Source organism: Hylobates moloch, unplaced genomic scaffold (genome assembly GCF_009828535.3).
Source record: "Hylobates moloch isolate HMO894 unplaced genomic scaffold, HMol_V3 SCAFFOLD_19, whole genome shotgun sequence".
Lineage (NCBI taxonomy): Eukaryota > Metazoa > Chordata > Mammalia > Primates > Hylobatidae > Hylobates > Hylobates moloch.
This window is the reverse complement of record NW_026652294.1, coordinates 49,030,635-49,049,247: the sequence shown is the minus strand read 5'-3', so window position 1 is coordinate 49,049,247 and position 18,613 is coordinate 49,030,635. Positions and strand designations below refer to the sequence as shown.

The 18,613-nt window shown below is 34.9% G+C and overlaps 1 protein-coding gene across 7 annotated transcripts in view; it reads left to right on the top strand.

Moving 5' to 3' along the window:
• TANC2 (tetratricopeptide repeat, ankyrin repeat and coiled-coil containing 2) overlaps positions 1-18,613 on the top strand; it is a 486,082-nt gene that overhangs the window by 138,644 nt on the left and 328,825 nt on the right. For 4 of the 7 annotated variants that reach the window (XM_032138882.2, XM_032138881.2, XM_032138880.2 and 1 more), the window contains one exon: positions 6,438-6,620. In XM_032138882.2, coding sequence (XP_031994773.1) covers positions 6,438-6,620 — 183 coding nt within the window. The remainder of the gene's footprint in view (positions 1-6,437; positions 6,621-18,613) is intronic. The other 3 variants (XM_058432006.1, XM_058432005.1, XM_032138883.2) reach the window with 1 other exon arrangement.

Below are 18,613 nucleotides of genomic sequence, written 5' to 3'. Positions count from 1 at the left end.
AGATCCCTGAGGAATCGCCACACTGACTTCCACAATGGTTGAACTAGTTTACAGTCCCACCAACAGTGTAAAAGTGTTCCTATTTCTCCACATCCTCTCCAGCACCTGTTGTTTCCTGACTTTTTAATGATGGCCATTCTAACTGGTGTGAGATGGTATCTCACTGTGGTTTTGATTTGCATTTCTCTGATGGCCAGTGATGATGAGCATTTCTTCATGTGTTTTCTGGCTGCATAAATGTCTTCTTTTGAGAAGTGTCTGTTCATGTCCTTTGCCCACTTTTTGATGGGGTTGTTTGTTTTTTTCTTGTAAATTTGTTTGAGTTCATTGTAGATTCTGGATATTAGCCCTTTGTCAGATGAGTAGGTTGCAAAAATTTTCTCCCATTCTGTATGTTGCCTATTCACTCTGATGGTAGTTTCTTTTTTGCAAATATTTTCTTTCAGTCGGTACTGCTTTTCATTTTGTAACACTATCATTTGAAGAGTAGAAATTTTTAATTTTTATGAATTCCAATTCATCAATTTTTTAATATGGTTCATCTTTTTGGGATCCTTTGTAAGAAATCTACCTGACCCAAGGTCACACAGATTTTCTCCTGTGTTTTCTTCTAAAAGGTTTATAATTTTATAGTTTTATAGTTTCTTCTAATAGCTTTATAGTTTTTTTTTTTAACATTTTCAGTCTGTGACTAATTTCTCTTTGATGTTTTCATGAGTAGAGGTATGCTTCAAGGTCAGTGTTTTTGCATTTGGATGTCTAATAGTTAACAAAATTATTTGTTGAAAATATCCTTTCTACATTGAATTATCCTTTCACCTTTGTCAAAAATTAGTTGGCTATATGTGTGGTTCTTTTTCTGGATGCTCACTCCAGTTTTGGTTTTGTTTGTTCAAAATTGTTGTGGCTATCCTAGTTCTTTTCTTTTTCTGTATAAATTTTAAAATTAGCTTATTGATTACTATAAAAGTAACTGCCTGCTATATTTCCATTGGGATTTCTTCAAACCTGTAGATCACTTTGGAGACAATTGACATAGTGATATGGAGTCTTCAGATCCATAAACATGGTACATTGCTCCATTTAGGTTTTTTGGGTTTTGTTTTCGTTTTTTTAGAGACAGTATCTCACTATGTTGCTCAGGCTGGTCTAAACTCCTGAGCTCCAGCAATTCTTCTGTCTCAGCCTCCCAAGTAGTAGCTGGGACTACAGGCACATGCCACAACTCCTGGCTCTATTTAGGTTTTTAATTTCTCTTATCAGTTTCTTGTAGTTTTCAGAGTACATGGTATGTATTCTGTCAGATGTATTCCTAAATATTTTATGTTTTTAGTAGTGTTATTGTAATGATGTTGGTTAAATGTTTTTTTTTTTAATTTTCCAAATGTTCATTGCTAGTATATAGGAAGACAGTTGATTCTTATACATTAACTTTGTAACCTGTGAATTTGCCTTACTGATTTATTTTTTCTTATAGCTTTTTTGTAGATACCTTAGAATTTTTACATAGGCAATCATGTTGTCTGATCGTATGATCCTATACTCGTTGTTAAACTTCTCGGGGCCTGTTTCTTGCCTGATGTATGGACTTGTAAGGATGTTACAGAGTCACAGAGTGATGATACGAGCTCTGAGTTAAAAAGACATTTGGAATAATTTAGGCAAAACTCTTTTGCTTCTGTTACATATGCAAAAGTGCTTTGTCTTTAGGGGCCAGTTTATCACCATGCTACATATTTTTTTCCTGTGTACTTTTTAAAAGTAAACTTTTATTGAAGCATGACATGTAAACTGAAAAATTCACCAATGATGTATACAGTTCACTCAATTATCGCAAGTGAACATATTATGCTAGAGGTTTTTGATTTCTAGATTTCTGTTTGTGGTTATTTTTATTACTTGAAAAACTAGAAGGCAGTTCTCTAGAATATGTATTGTCTCCAATGGAAGAGTTTCTCTGTTAACTTGAACTTTAATATCTAATAATCATTTATGTTAAGTATAACACCTCATGATGACTGAAATTTCAGTTGGATCATAGTCACTCCTAACATTTCTTTGGTGTCCATACACTAGATTCTGGTGCGTTCTGAGCTCAACTTCTGAATGTCTAGTCACCAGGTGTCCAGCATAACTGATTTTTTTCTGTCAGCAGTTTTTAAATTCTGCCACATGTCCGTCACATTATTTCAGTCACTTTTAATTTGGTTGACTGAAGCAGGAAAAGAAAGGTAGAAAATAAAGATTGAGTAATGTAGAGTACCAGTAGATGCTGTCTTACGTACTTGATAAATTGGATTCTTCCCCCGCCCCCCCTTTTTTTAACTTCATGTTATAAAACTATACATGTATTCCTTATGCTATGCGACTTTGCAGAAGCTCCCACTGGTATAGGCCAAGTATATGTCCCTGCCCCACTGATGCTTTTCTTGGCTCCATGAGTTCCTTGGGCCAGTGGAATGTTAGTGAGCAGAGAGGTTTTTCTTTGTTGTTTTTTTCAGTAGAGACAGGGTCTCACTCTGTTGCCCAGGCCGGAGTACAGTAGTATGATTGTAGCTCACTGCAGCCTCGAACTCCTGGGCTCAATTGATCCTCCTGCTTCAGCCTCCCAAGTAGCTGGGACTACAGGTACACCACGCCCAGCTAATATTTTTAGTTTTTGTAGAAACAGTGTCTTACATTGTTGCCCACATCGATCTCAAACTCCTGGCTTCAAGCAACCCTCCTGCTTCAGCCTCCCAAAGTGCTGGGATTTCAGATGTGGGCCACTGTGCCCAGCCTTGAGAGCAGAAGTCTTAAGTATGTTCCTCTGATTTGACTTGGCCTCCTGCACTCCTCTTTTCTGCCAAGAAAAGCGTGCTACCTATGTTCACTTGCCTTCAGTGACTGGGCCCAATATTGAAGACACATAGCAGTGTTCTGAACCTGACCATAGTACTGGTATCTAGCTAGCCCTATCATGCCCAACCTAGATCAGCTCACTCAGAGTCAATCTGAAGGCTCATGAGCATACAGGAAATGTAAACCACTGAGATTTTGAGATTGCTAGTTACCCAGGAAAAACTGGTATATAATCAAATTCTCTGCTCACCAGTACTTTAAACATGTATTTTTAGTTTTTTCTCTGTAGCTACAATAAGTTCAGGCACAATTTATGGGACAAAGAAGATGGAAGAAAATAGTTTTAAGCAGAAAAGTAAAGTAGGACAGCCAAACTGGACTAATTGCAGTATTATTCCTTAAGGAGTATTATTAGTTTCTAAAATTATCAGCTAATTTTTAACATTGGAACATTTTAAGTGAAAAGAGTTGCTTCACTAAATCAAATATATTGCTTTCAAAAATCTAATGCTGATTTTTTTCAATAAAAGGATTCCTCAGTTAAGGAATTACACTAATGGCATGCCTCTTTGTTTATGTAACTGTAAAATACTGCAAATTCATATGAATCAATGTCAAATATATTCATGAAAGATTGGAAATCAAGGATGAGAGAAAGAGACTTGAAAAGTAAGTCTAGGAGATACAGTATTCATCTGACCAGAATTCCAAAGAGAGAGAAAAGAAAAGTTGGAAGAGAAGATTTAGTCAGCATAGTAAGTGAAAGGGCCCAGAGATGAATGAGAAGAAAAAAAGTTAATCCTAGTAAAATTCCTGAGATCCAAGGATAGAGAATAAATCCTAGATTTCTCCCAACAGAAGTTTGGGATAAGATAATAGTGGCCTCAACTAAGGTCATGGTTGAAGAAATGGAGAGAACATGGCAGATTGTGGATTTGCCTCTCCTGAACATTTCATATAAGTGGAATAATACAAATGTGGTCTTTTGTGTCTGGCTTCTTCCACTTAGTACATTTTCAAGGCTTTTGAATGTTGTAGCATGAATCAGACCTTCATTCTTTTTCTGGCTAGATAATATTTCATTGTATAAATATGCCACATTTTGTTTATCCGTTCACCAGTTAATGGCATTTGGGTTGTTTCCACTTTTTGGCTATTATGAATAATGCTGCTGTGAACGTTCATGTTCAAGTTTTTGCTTGAAAACCTGTTTTCATATCTTTGGGTATATACAAAGGAGTGAAATGGCTAGGTCATATGGTAATTCTGTGTTTAACTTTTTGAGGAACCACCATCTTACATTTCCACCAGCAGTGTATGAAGATTTTAATTTTGCCACCAACATTTTTTTGTTCTCCCATTTTTTTTATTATACCCATTTTAGTGGGTATAAAGTGGTCTCTCATTTTGGCTTTTTCTGTAATGATTGTTGAGCTGCGTTACATGTTCTTGTTGGCCATTTGTGTATCTTCTTTGGAGAAATGTTTATTCAAGTACTTTGAAGTTTCTATTTTTTTTTTTTCTTTTTCAAGAAATGGTCTCACTCTGTCACCCAGGCTAGAGTGCAGTGGTGTAATCATGGCTCACTGCAGCCTCAACCTCCTGGGCGCAAGTGATCCTCCCACTTGAGCCTCCCAAGTAGCTGGGACTACAGGTACATGCCACTGTACCTGGCTAGTTTTTTAAAAAATATTTTTTGTAGAAATGGGATGCCACTCCGTTGCCCAGGCTGGTCTCATACTTATGGGCTCAAGTGATTCACTCACCTTGGCCTCTCAAAGTCTTGGGATTATAGGCATGAGTCAAGACACCCAGCTTTGCCCATTTTTAAATTGGATTGTTTGTCTTTTTGTTGTTGAGTTGAAGTAGTTCTTTATACCTTCTATTAAAAGTAATGGCAAAAAACTGTAATGAGTTTTGCACCAACCTAATAAATCAGGGGTGTCCAATCTGTTGACTTCCCTGGGCCACATTGGAAGAAGAAGGATCGTCTTGGACCACACATAAAATACACCAACAGTAACGATAGCTGATAAGCGTTAAAAAAAATTGCAAAAAAAAACCCATAATGTTTTAAGAAAGTTTATAAAATTTGATTTGGGCCACATTCAAAGCTGTCCTTGTCCACATGCAGCCCACGGGCTAGATAAGCTTGTTCTAGGTTCTGGATGTTAGGCTCTATCAGATACACGATGTGGAAATATTTTCTCCCATTATGAGCATTGTCTTTTCACTCTCTTGATAGTATCCTTTGTTGCACACAGTTTTTAATTTTGATGAAATTCATTTAATTTTTTCCTTTAATGCTTGTGCTTTTGGTATCATATCTAAGAATCCATTTCCATTCTTTGACTCTCCATTCATCATTTTAATGTTTTCTTCTGATGTATCTTCCAGTTTACTAATTTGATGTCTAATCTACCTTTACATCTATTTATTGAATTTTTAATTTTGTAATTTCATTCCTCTGCTAAAATTTTAAACATTTATTTTCTTAAGCATATTTAGCATATTATTTTAAATTCTGTCCCTCATTGTTTTGTATTCAGTATTCTTTATGAGACTATTTCTGGTTTATATGGCTTCTCTGATTTACTTTGTTCATGTTATCTTATCTCTGTTATTGTTAATTAAGGGCTAGATGCTGTATGTGATAAATTATGTAAATAATTTGAGACCTATGATGATATTACCTTCCTCCACAAAGATTTATGTTTGTTTTTAGCAGGCACTGTCAATGCAAGACTGTCTTAATTGAATTTTATGGGAAATATTTAGAGCTGAGCTTTAGTCCCTGTGAGAACCAGTCAAATTTCAGTTCCTACTTGCTCCTAGATTTTAACAAAAGTGTTGGAGTTTTGCTAGCTCCACTTTCACCCCTTTGTGGGCCTTAGACTACACACACACACACACACACACACACACACACGCACACACTATATATATGTAAAAATTTGTATATATATAATTTTATACCATATGTTTATGGTTCTAATTTTCCTTGGGAAAAGTTTATCTGAAGTACATAATTCTGCCATTACCAGAAGTGGAAGTCAACAGCATATAAGTAGAAGTAAACAGCATATAATTACTCTTTTTAAAAATTAGAACAGATTCAAAGATCATTATATAATAATGTCAGTCTTACCCACTTGAATTTTTATGTATTTTCTTGGAGGACGGGAGAAAGAAATAGAGTTACAGTGATCCTACTAGCAATTGCACATGATGGCTTGCTAAGCAGATAGATACCTTTAATGTGTGTCTTATCAGAAAAAAAAAGTAAGATCATTTCTTTATACAACTTATGTGGAAATTATTTTCTTATATTTCCTTATATGATTGCATCTCTCATGAGACAGTGAACACCTTATAAGAAGGAACCTTAGTTTAGTCATCTTCAGTTTCGTAGTGCTAGACCTGGAATTGAGTACATAGTAAGTGTAGAAATGAACACATGTAGTGAAAATACTTTATTTGATTTTTCACAGTGAAAAATTAATATTTGTTGTTCTGAATTATCCTATAAGATGTATTTTAATAGGGAAGGCAGGATCTTTTCTCACCAGCTCTTTTGTTCCATCCCCTTCTAACAGGTGGCATCTCCACAGAAAGCGACTGTGCTTTTGAGCCAGACTACGCCGTCCCGCCACTTCCAGTGAGTGAAGGTATGCAGCACATTCGGATTATGGAGGGCATGTCTCGCTCTCTTCCATCCTCCCCCTTACTCACACATCAGTCTATCAGTGTTCGGCTCCAGCCTGTGAAGAAGTTAACTGGTAAGGACTTTACCTAAATTTAGTATGTTTAACAGGAAACCTAATGATGTGACACTTTAGGTCACCTCAGATGTCTATATTTGCATCTTCAGGTTTTTCCTCTCTGGCCTTCCTAATGTCACAGACTCTTGACACTAAAAAAAAAAAAACTCCAACTGATTTTAATTTAGAGAATTAGAACAGTACTCAGTTTGACAGATTGATGTATTTATTTTCTAAATGACCCATCTGTTGTGAACATATTTTTCTAGGTTCTGGTTTTGCCAGAATACGCTGTTGTTCTGATTTCATTTATCAGCTTGTTCATGTCAGGTTAACAGATGGAGACATTCTGATTTTAGGATAATAGGAGCTTGATAGTTTAGCAAAGGTACATCAGTCGTATTTTATTTGAAATTGTTATTTGTATATTTTATATCTATTTTTAAAAGATAATTTAGATAATTTCCTCTACACTGGACATTAACTTCTTAGGATATTTACTATAATTCATAAGTTATGGATTATATTGACTTTAATATGATCTCACAAGATGTATTACCCATTTAGATCAAGTTGTTAGGTGTAAAACTGTGGCTTTATTAAATGAACTTTTGTCCTTTTACATCTTTTCAGGAAATAAATTTTAATATATAGTTGAAGAATGCTTATGTGTGAAAATATGTAATCCTGGGTCACTTTGTTAGATTTCTTCTAGCATTATCAATATATCCCTGATGTCAGTAAGTTGACTAGTATTGAAGGGTTCTGAGTGCATGGAGGCATGAAATTAAGTTATTCACAAAGGATATGTCGACTGTTTCCTGTCTGACGTTGAGCTAGACAGTAGAGAAGTTTGATTAACATTATGACAATTCAAAAGAAAATGAGAAATGAAATTTTTGGGCACTTCTGTCTATGTAGAGTGAAACTTTTTCACTGTTTATAATTTTCATTAAAATAATAGCATTTCTTCTATAGTTCTACAAAGCATAAATTGTGCCTCTTTACATTGGATATTATTGGCATTTTCAAAAAAATAAATGAATCAAAGTCACTTTGGTCATTAGATACTTCAGTCTAAAGACACTTTGGTCATTAGATTAAAAAAATAGGTAAAATAGCCTAAAAACATAATATCCTGAAATACCAATTCCCTTCTAATGTCCAAAAATATGATGAATTTTATGTGATTAGGCTTAAATAAAATCTCAGTGCTTAGAAATTCTCCGTTTTACAGTCAAAGGTATTATTGATTACTGAAAATATAAAAATCCCAAATCTGCTGGCTGTCATGTGATGTGTTTCATTTTACCACACACAGTGGAAAAAATAGCAAGTCCAGTTTCTATGTAGAAGTGAGCTGGATTGCCTGAAGTTTTAGAGATACCACTTTCCTATCCCATTTGCCTATCTTAATTTGAATGTCAACTTAATAGTCAACCTTTATTAAGAGATAACTAGTAAATATAACAAAGTCAATAACATACCTAATATCACAGAGGTATTGTAGTGAAGCAGTAATGCAGAGTGTAATTGGTTAATGACATGTATGAACTTTTGAGTTTTAATTTTACAGTATTTGAAGCTTCTGTAATTTCTCATAGTTTTATTTACTGAAGACTACTATCAAAGGCCTAACAATTTAATGTTTAAGAATGCATTTTTAAATTTTGGAAGAAAACAACTGTTTACTGAAAGAGTATGTCAGGAAAATGTTTCTTTGGTCAATTTTCTGCCAAGTGAAGCAGATGATAAGAATTGTCTAGTTTAACCTGGAATGAAATTACTTTGAAATTCAAAATAAAAACCTTAGTAGATTATTCATCCATTACCCCTTCTTACCTAATCATCAGTTACCCCTTCTTTTCTAATTATATCTTGTTATAAGTAAGTAAAAGGAAAGTTGAATGGAAAAAAATTAGCCGACCATAAAGAAATTTTCTCCAAAGAATGGTTCTTTCTTGGCATTAATTATCAAAATGCAATAATTTAATCAGGCCATTAGGACTACACTTAGTAATTTCTCCATTTCCATACATTCAAACTTTCAAGTGCCTTATATGTATTCATATTACCAATCAAACAGAATGAATAGGGCCAGAAGAGTCATCATATTCTATTTTCTTTGTGACTTTCTAATAGTCTCTTGTCTCTGGCACAGTTAAAAGCAGTTTGCTTATTATTCTTCGGTGCTTTTTACTTAATCATTCAACAGATATTTGTCTAAGGCCCATTAGATGCCTAGGCACTGCTCTAGATATGATAGAGTGGTGAAAAGGACCACTAAGACCCCTGCCTTCAAGGATTTTGTATTTCAGTTGAGAGAAGATATAATAAATGCATAGCCAGTAAATAAATACTTGAATTTTAAATAGTGGCAACTACTACAAAGGTAATGCAATATGGAAGGGGTTAGAAATTGGGGTTGAGGTAGAGTTTCCTTCTATGGAATGACTGGGGAGAGTCAAAGGAGGAGATATTTGAGCTGAGTTTTGAATTTAAGAAGGAGCCAGCCATGGGAAGATCTGGGATCGGAGCTTTCCAGGCAGAGCTAACAGTCAGAACAAAAGTCCTAAAGCAGAAATGAGCTTGGCATGTTCAAGGAATGGAAAGAAGGCAAGTGTGGCCTGAGCAGAGTAAGTCTGAAGGGACAGTGGTAGAAAATGAATTAGAGCTGGGGCACGATGGCTCATACCTGTCATCTCAGCACTTTCAGAGGCCGAGGCAGGAAGATTGCATGAGGCCAGAAGTTCGAGACCACCCTGGACAACATAATGAGACCCTGTCTCTACAACAAATAATTTAAACAAAATAGCTGGGTGTCATGGCATGCCACCCATATGTAGTCCTAGCTACTGAGAAGGCCTCGGTGGGAGTGTTGCTTGAGCCCAGGAGGTGGAGCTGCAATGAGCTCTGATCCCACCACTGCACTCAGGCCTGGGAAACAGAGCAAGCAAGACCCTGCCACTAAAAAAAAAAAAGAATAAAAAATAAAAATAAATAGATAAAAAGAGTTGGAGAGGTAGGCAGAAGCCACAGTTTTTAGGGTCACGGTAAGGAGCCTACTCTGATGGTAGGATTTTTTTTTTTTTTTTTTTTTAGCTTATTCTCTCTCTATTGTTTTTTCCTTTTTATTTTTACTTATTTTTTTTTATTATACTTAAGTTCTAGGGTACATGTGCACTATGTGCAGGTCTGTTACATATATATACATGCACCATGTTGGTGTGCTGCACCCATTAAGTCGTCATTTACATTAGGTGTATCTCCTAATGCTATCCTTCCCCCTCCCCCCTCCCCCCACCCCTGGACACAGGAAGGGGAACATCACACACCAGGATTGCAGAGTTTTAAACAGAGGAGGAACAGGTAGTAAGTAGTATGATCCAATTTACCTTGTGATCAAATCTTGTTGGCAAGTATGTAGAGAATGAAGTATGAAGGAGTAGAGTATCATATGTTCATTAGCCTTGTGCAGTCAGCCCTCTGAATCCATGGATTCAACCAAACACAGATTGAAAATATTTTTCTTAAAAAAAAAACCGTCTGTACTGAACATGTAGATTTTTTAATAATCCCTAAAGAATACAGTCTAACAACTATTTACATGGCATTTACATTGTATTAGATATTATAAGTAATTTAGAAAGGATTTGAAGTATATAGAAAGATGTGCATAGGTTATATGCAAACACTATGCCATTTCATATCAAGGATTTGAGCGTAATCCAAGGAAGGTCCTGGAACCAGTCCCCCATGGATACTGGGGGACAGCTGCATAGGTTTTCCTGATCTTTAAATAGTCATTATTAGTCATTGTCTCCACTTCTAATAAGGTGGGTACTTATGTGTTCATTTTATAAGGTATGACAAAGGAGTATCCTTTTCCTATCATTGTTAACTTTGTAACCTTTATACTCTTAACATACTTATCTTAGTCTTCCATGCCAGTGTATATAAAGACTCATTTGCAGATATAGGTCCATTTCCAAATACTTTGACTCATTTTCAGTCTGGAGGGAGTAAGAATGGGGAAAGACCAGCTCAAGAATAGATATAATTTAGAGCTTGAAAACTAATTTTTAAATGTATGCACACCTCACTCTATTCAGTACAAAAATAAGTTAATGTAGTAAACGTGTTCAAGAGAGGCATAGACTTTGTGGTCCGACTGTTTGAGTTTGTATCCCAGCTCTGAGTGTCACGTCATGACTGTTTGCTTCTGTTTCTTCATCTGTAAAATGGAGATAACAATAATACAACCGACTTCATGGGTGGTTGTATTATTCTTATAATCACATTGTTTTATACTTTTTAAAAACTGTGTTTAAGGGCTCAGAAAGTGTTAGCCGTTATTGTTAATAAAATTTGTTGAGAAATTTGTAAAAATTGCTTTTCATGTTAGATACCAGTGGGAACTTTAAAGCTTTGTATGTTTTTAAAGTCGTACTTTTTAATGAGTAATAGCAATAATAATGACAACAATTTTCATTATAATGCCTGTCGTGTGGCATATACACTTACTAGCTTGTGTTTTTGTCACTGGTATCTCCACTTTACAGATGAGCAAATTAAGTTCATAGAGAGGTAAATGTCTTGCTGAAAGTAAAACGTCTTGTGGAGGATAATACAGCTAGGCAGCGGTCGGAGTTAGGATTAATACCCAGTCCCTCCAGATGTGTCTCATTTTACCAAGAAGAAAATCGAGGTTTAGTGAAGTTAAATAACTCATCCAGAGTATCTAGTGTATCAATTAAGATTTTTATTGTTTCAAGTAATAAAAGATACAGCCAAATGGTTTAAGCAGTAAAGAAGACCTAAAAATTGGGCAGGTTTCAAGGTTCATTGGACTTACTTAGGTATTGCTGTGCTTTGGGGGCGATGTGGAAGAGAGTAAGCAGAGGCTCCCTGTGGTCTCCAGATTCTTGCCCAGTGTCCTTCCAAGATGCTTTCCCATAGTATCATAAAGATCCTCAGCATAGATAGATGATTAAGGAGTGCTAAAACTTCATTCAACTCTTATGGAATTTATATTATTTACCCATTATGTACAGTTGTTAAATTTAGTAAAACTTAAATTTTGCATATACATACTTTGGGTAGGGGTGAAGATTGGTACAATCATTTTTATGCCAATTTGACAATATGTATCAAAATTATAAGGCACATAATCCTTAATACACCAATTTTATTGCTAAGAGTTTGTTTTACAAATAAGCTTGATCAGATTTGAAAATGTGTATGTATGTGTGTACATATATGTGATATTGTTTATATAGCAAAAAATGAAAATCCAAATATTTCTCAATAGGAACCCATGTGTGTTTTTAAATGATACATATGCAGACATACATACACACATGCATGCGTTTGTTGGTAGCCTAGAGAGATAACTCTTAATCAGAAGTGAGAGAGGGATGACATAAGTTTTGCTGTATAGCTTTCCATAAGTCTTATCATGTATAAAATGCAATATCTCTTGAGACAGTATAACAAAATGAACTCTGTCATTTCCTGATTGTGTAATCTCGCTCAAATTTGTTTAAAGTCTCTGTACTTCAGTTCCCTTATTTCTAAACTAGGGATGATAATAGTATCTACCTCATAGGAGTAATAAGAGAATTAGATTAATTAGTACATGTAAAGCACGTAAGACAGTGTCTGGCATAGAGTAAGTAGTCAAAATGTTAGCTACAATTATTATTATAGTTTCTAAACAGATGTGGGTATTGAGTGTTTATCAGCTATGTCAAATATGTGTTCTGAGCTTTTGCAAGGTAGCCTTCAAGAAACAATTATACTAAGTAAGTCCGTCTACTTTTCTGAGGAGTAATCTTCAAATACCAGCATTAAATAGACTATTATTTAATCTCTGGGAGAAAAAATGGCCTGGTTTTCAAAGTATTTGTTGCCAATAAATTGGAATGACCATGCGGCAATCCAATTTGGATGGTAAATAAGTCACAATAACTGATTTGATCATGCTGAGCCTGGATATTTTAGATGCTAGCTATGGCCAAAGCCATGAATAAAATTGAAACATTTACTTGTTCCAGAAACATCCTGGAGAAATGTTTGAAAAGCTCTTTTGACATTGAAAAGGGCCTATACATAGTGTTATTCTACATAGTCTGATATATTTTAGTATATTCATGATACGTTCTTTGCATAATAATATACTCATCTTGCAATTTTTGAAAACGTACCAGAATTCAAGATGTACTGTGGTGAATTTTATGATGGGAAAAAAATACAGAATTGCTGCAAAGATTAAGATTTCTTAAACATACAGTCTGACATATAACAAACATTAACTAAATATTATTTTTCTTCTCATTTATATCTTGGAAAAAATGGAAACATAGTCTTGTTTTATAAACATCCTGGAAAAATTACTGAAAAGTGAATTGGAAAATATAAAGGGCCTGTAGATAGTATTAGTCTCTATAGTCAAGATTTATTTCAGCATACTTATAATGCTATGGCATCTGAGTAAATATCTTGCAATTTTAGGATAAACATTGGAATTCATAATATAGTATAATGAATTTGTTAGATTAAAAAATATAGGAGACATGCATGGTAGTCTTAAGTTCCATCATTGCTAACTGTTAGAGACCACATGTTTTTGTAAGGTTAAATGAGGAAATATATACTAAGACTTTTAAGTTCTTTTGGAATAATAGGCTAATTAAACTATTAGATCTGGACCTCGTTCAGGGTACTGTTTCTAATCCGGCTTCTAACTATTTCTAATTCAGATTCTCTGGTTTATGAGATAAAGATTAGGCTATAGTAAAACAGTGTAGGATTGGAAAAAAGGTGGGGGGCCTTATTTCCATTTCTGGCCTTGAAGAGGTTATTTCTATAGTCTTCCAAATCAAAAGTAGAGAATGTTAGAGGGTTATTACTTAATTCAATATAATAATTTCAATTATCATGAGTCAGTATTGTTAAAGAAAACCAGAGCTCGACAGTAAAGTGGTAAAAACAGATTTTAGTAAGGCTCTATTGCAATAGTATAGAACTGGGCTCAATTCTGAATACAGTAAAGAATGTTGGGGATTTATAGCTAAGGAGCAGAGTGGGGCGGAGGATAGAATCAGTGGATGGAAAATTATTAAGAGGAAGCTTCAAGAGTAAGGGGATTATTGCCGAACCAACTAAACAGTGCCTTGCTGAAGGCAAGCCATGTTGACCAGATTATCAAGGGTAGGGGGATTCTCACTAAACTGAGTTAGCAGAATTCTTGCTACAACTGGGCCAGGAGGCTTGAGGACAAGGCCCACGCAAGAGCGTTGAAAAGAGGGATCAGAGGAACCTGACTAAAGTTTGGTTAAGGGGTGAGCCTTTGCCACTGCGTATATGTTGAACACCTAAAAGGCAGCATAAATTATCAAATAAATAATCCTTTTGTGATATTTACACACACTGGATTTCAAAATAATTAAACCTCTTTTTGTATTTAACCTGTGAGGTTTTAGACAAGAAAGTAATTTTCTAGTTTTTTTTTTCTTATCATATTTGAATGGAAGTCACTCATACAGAGTGGAAGTATTATTTATAGTATTGTAGTGTTTATTTATAAAAGGATTATTTGTAGTAGGTGTAGTATTACTGTATGTATTCTATTGAAATATAGTAGCCCTGTCTTCCTACTTCTATTCAGCCACCACTAGGGAAAGTTTGCGAAAGTGCCCAAATGACCCTTAATGAAGAGAGAGCCAAAATAACAAGTCATTGATCCTTTTAAAATGAAATGGTTTCATTTCTGTCAGGTTAGATGATTTGCAAGGTTATGATGAAAATTGGAATGGAAGAAAAACAATAAGAAAAATATTTTTAAAAGTCAAATAAGATGAAGTAAGTTAGTTGTCACAAGAAAGTGATTTCAGTTTCCCTTATAAAGACAAAGTTATCAGAATGTATAAAAAGCATTTCCAGTGACATGTTATTTATAATAGATGCTTCTAAACAAATTGAGAGGAAGCTTACAAATAAAGGGATGAAAAATATATACCAAATAAATGTTGAGAAAAGGATAGTATTATTTGCAATAATATTAAACACAAAGAAAAAAGTTTTATTTGATATTTTATGCAGATAAAATTCATGAAATAGATGTTAACGATTATTGCTTTTTTATGCATGAGACAACATGGCATCAAAATGTATAAAGTTATCCAAGAGAAAAAACATATGTTCACACCAAAACTTGTACACATATGTTCATAGCAGCATTATTCATAATAGCCAAAGAGTGAAAACAGTTTGATGTTCATCAGCTGATGAGTGGATAAATAAAAAGTGATATATTCATATTATTTGGCATTAAAAATAAATGCTTTCATGATCCATGGTGAACCTTGAAAACGTTAATGCTAAGTGAAAGAAACCAGTCACAAAAGAACATATGTTATATAATTGCAGTTATATGAAATGTCCAGAATAGGCAAGTAATCTATAGAGACAGAATGTTAATTGGTGGTTACCTAAGGGAAAGGGGTCACCAACGATGGTATAGGTAGTGAATGCTTAAGGGTATAGGGTTTCATTTTGGGGTGATGAAAATGTTCTAAACTTAGATTATGGTGACAATTGTACAACTCTGTGAATGAACGAAAACATTGAATTGTACTTATATCTCAATAAGGAAGTTTTTTAAAAATAAAAACTTCATATAGTAAACAGCAATGAAAGGGAAAGTTGATGAATTTATATTTAACACATTTATGCTGGAGGCTACAAATTTTTTCATGTCAAAAATCAGACCTTGGCCATGACCTTGAGCAGTAGGATATAAATAACTCACACAAGCTTAGCATTCCAATAATGGAACACTAGGCATAAATGAGTTAAGGCAGATTTCATGCCTCATAAAATGAACAGCTCATTAAAGGGTATGGATAATTTGAATAATAAGCAATTAAACTTAACTCATTATATTTCAAAACTGCTGAAAGATTTGGAATGTTCTAAACAAAAATAAGTGTTTGAGGTGATGGATATCTCAGTTACCCTGATTTGATCATTACATATTATATGCCTGTATCCAAATACTACATATACCCCACAAATATGTAAAGTTAATATGTGTCAAGTTTTTAAAAGCTTAATTCAGCTGAGTGTAGAACCTCATACTGAAAAATGTAAAATTTCTTATACTTGTATTATTTTCCAGCACTTGTGAACTGTTTATAAAAGTTGATTATAGGCCAGACGTGGTGGCTCACGCCTGTAATCCCAACACTTCGGGAGGCCGAGGTGGGCAGATCACAAGGCCAAGAGACCGAGACCATCCTGGCCAACATGGTGAAACACCGTCTCTACTAAAAATACAAAAATTAGCTGGGTGTGGTGGCACACGCCTGTAGTCCCAGCCCTTTGGGAGGCTGAGGCAGGACAATCCCTTGAACCCGTGAGGCAGAGGTTGCAGTGAGCCAAGATCGTGCAGCTGCACTCCAGCCTGGTGACAGAGCAAGACTCCATCTCAAAAAAATAAATAAAAATAAAAAATTTTTAAAAACTTGATTATATATTTGGCCATAAAGAAATCTCTGTACAATGCACGTATTTTTCATTGAAAATCAAAATAGAATCTAACAACAAAGAAGATAGGGAGAAATTTCTTTTCTACTTCTAAAATTTTAAAGTTTAAAAATAACTTTTGGGTTAAAACAGAAACCAAAATTGAAAAAAAAGTTAGAAATTAACATGCATTATGTATTAAAACTTATGAAATGTAGCCAAAGTGGTACTCTATGGAAAAGTCATTACCTTGAATACTTTTATTAGAAAACAAGAAGTACTGAAAATAAATGAACTAATAAGGAGATCGAGGAAGACATAGTAAACATGATGTAATCAATAAAGTTAAAAGGGAAAATGAATAAGCAAAAAACTAGTACTTGATCAATAAAGCCAGTTTCCTTGAAAAGACTAAGATAATAGAGGAATCTTTGATAGAAGTGATCAAAATGAAAAAGAGGGAGCGAGAAAAGATAACATAGAAAACATACAGAATAAGAAATTAATTAGTCACTAATCTTTTTATTATAAGGGAATACAGCGTATAGCTTTATAGCAAAACAATACACACAAAAAAACCTTGAATGAGATGGAAGAAAACGTGCTGTAAATTTGACTCAAGAAAACTTAAAATTATGACTAGCCTGGTAACCATAGAAATCAAAGATCTCTAAGAGTCAGCAGACCTAGATGATTTTACAGGCAAGTTTTAGCTAAACTTACAAGTAATAATAATTATAGTAATAGTAGTAGTAATTAAAGATAATATTTTTTGAGCTGTTACCCTATTCTAGACAGTGTTAAGTAATTTACGTATATGAGCAAATTTAATCTTCACAGCAAACTTAGTGGATAGTCAACAGTCTCTGTGTGAACACTTTCAGTGATAGTGAGCTTTCTTCTTTGTAACATAGCCTGTTCCTTTGTTCAGTAGTTTTAACTGTCAGTTCTCTAATTTACATGGATGGAAATGTCCTCCTTTATTGCTCCTATCCGTTAGTCCTAGTTCTGCCTTGTACAACTATATGACATAAATTAACCTCTTCTTTCACATGGCAGTCTTTTATATCCTGGAAAGCAGCCATCATGTCTACTTTTCTGTAGCTTAAAAGACTTTATTTACAGCTTGTCTAATATCAAGATGGTAGTACATCTGTGTTATTTTCATCATCTTCTGCTCTAGTAACCATATGAAAATGGGCATGAGATTACTTTGAAATTACTCTTCCTTGTGACCCCTTATCAACTGTCAGTGAGCATTTTTTTCTTTTGAGAAATTGAATAGAAACTCCTAGTGTCTACATTTTGGCATCCTTTAGTCCTGTAGTTCTGTGAATTTCCTGCATGGCTTTACAGAAACTGTTATTGGTAGTTTCATGTTCATGTCTTCCTGTCCTTTTAGAATTCTGAAAGGTAAGTAGTGTGGGTCTGGATTTTGATTATGTGTATTTTAACTTGTCCTCAGTACTTGGTCTTTAATGACCTCTTAATGATGTTTATTGGTTTAAATATAATTTTCTTAATGGAGAACATTAAAGCAAAATCAGAGTTGTCTTAATTTGTTTAGGTTGCTGTAAGAAAAAACCTCTGAGACTGGGTAATTCATAAGGAACAGAAGTTTATTTTCTCACAGTTCTTGTGGCTGGGAAGTCTAAGATCAAGGCACCAGCAGGTTTGGTTGTCTGATGAGGGCTGCTGTCTGCTTCCAAGATAACACCTTGTTGCTGCATCTTCCAGGACGGAGGGACATTGTGTCCACGCCTGAGGGAAGATGGAGGTACGAGAGAACCTAACTCTGTAGCCTCTTTGATAAGGTCTTAATCCCAGCCACAAAGGGAGGAGCCTTTATATGGCTTAACTACCGCTTAAAGGTCCTACCTCTTTCTACTGTCATATTGGCCATTAAATTTCAACACCTGAATTTTGGAGGACATGTTCAAACCATAGCACCAAGGGTTGAAAAATGGATTGTTCTGTCTCTTGCTTAGAGCAGGATATTGTTAAGCATGGCAAACTTTGGAGTCAGATATACTTGGGTTCAAACCCTGACTCTGCTACTTATTAGCTGTATGACCTTGGCCGTGTCACTTGACTACTCTGAGTATGTTTTCTTACCTGTATTATATTATTGGTATTTCTGCATCACAGAGTATTGTATGGATTAAATAAGATATCATGGCCAGGAATGGTGGCTCACACCTGTAATCCCAGCAATTTGGGAGGCCAAGGTGGAGGATTTCCTGAGCTCAGGAGTTTGAGAATAGCCTGGGCAACACTGCAAAATCCTGTTTCTACTAAAAATACAAAAAAAAAAAAAAAAAAATAGCTGGGTGTGGTGGCATGCAACTGTAATCCCAGCTACTCAGGAGGCTGAGGCAGGAGAATCGCTTGAACCCGGGAAGTGGAGGTTGCAGTGAGCTGAGATAGCACCACTGAACTCCAGACTGGGTGACAGAGTGAGACTCTGTCTCCCTGCCAAAAAA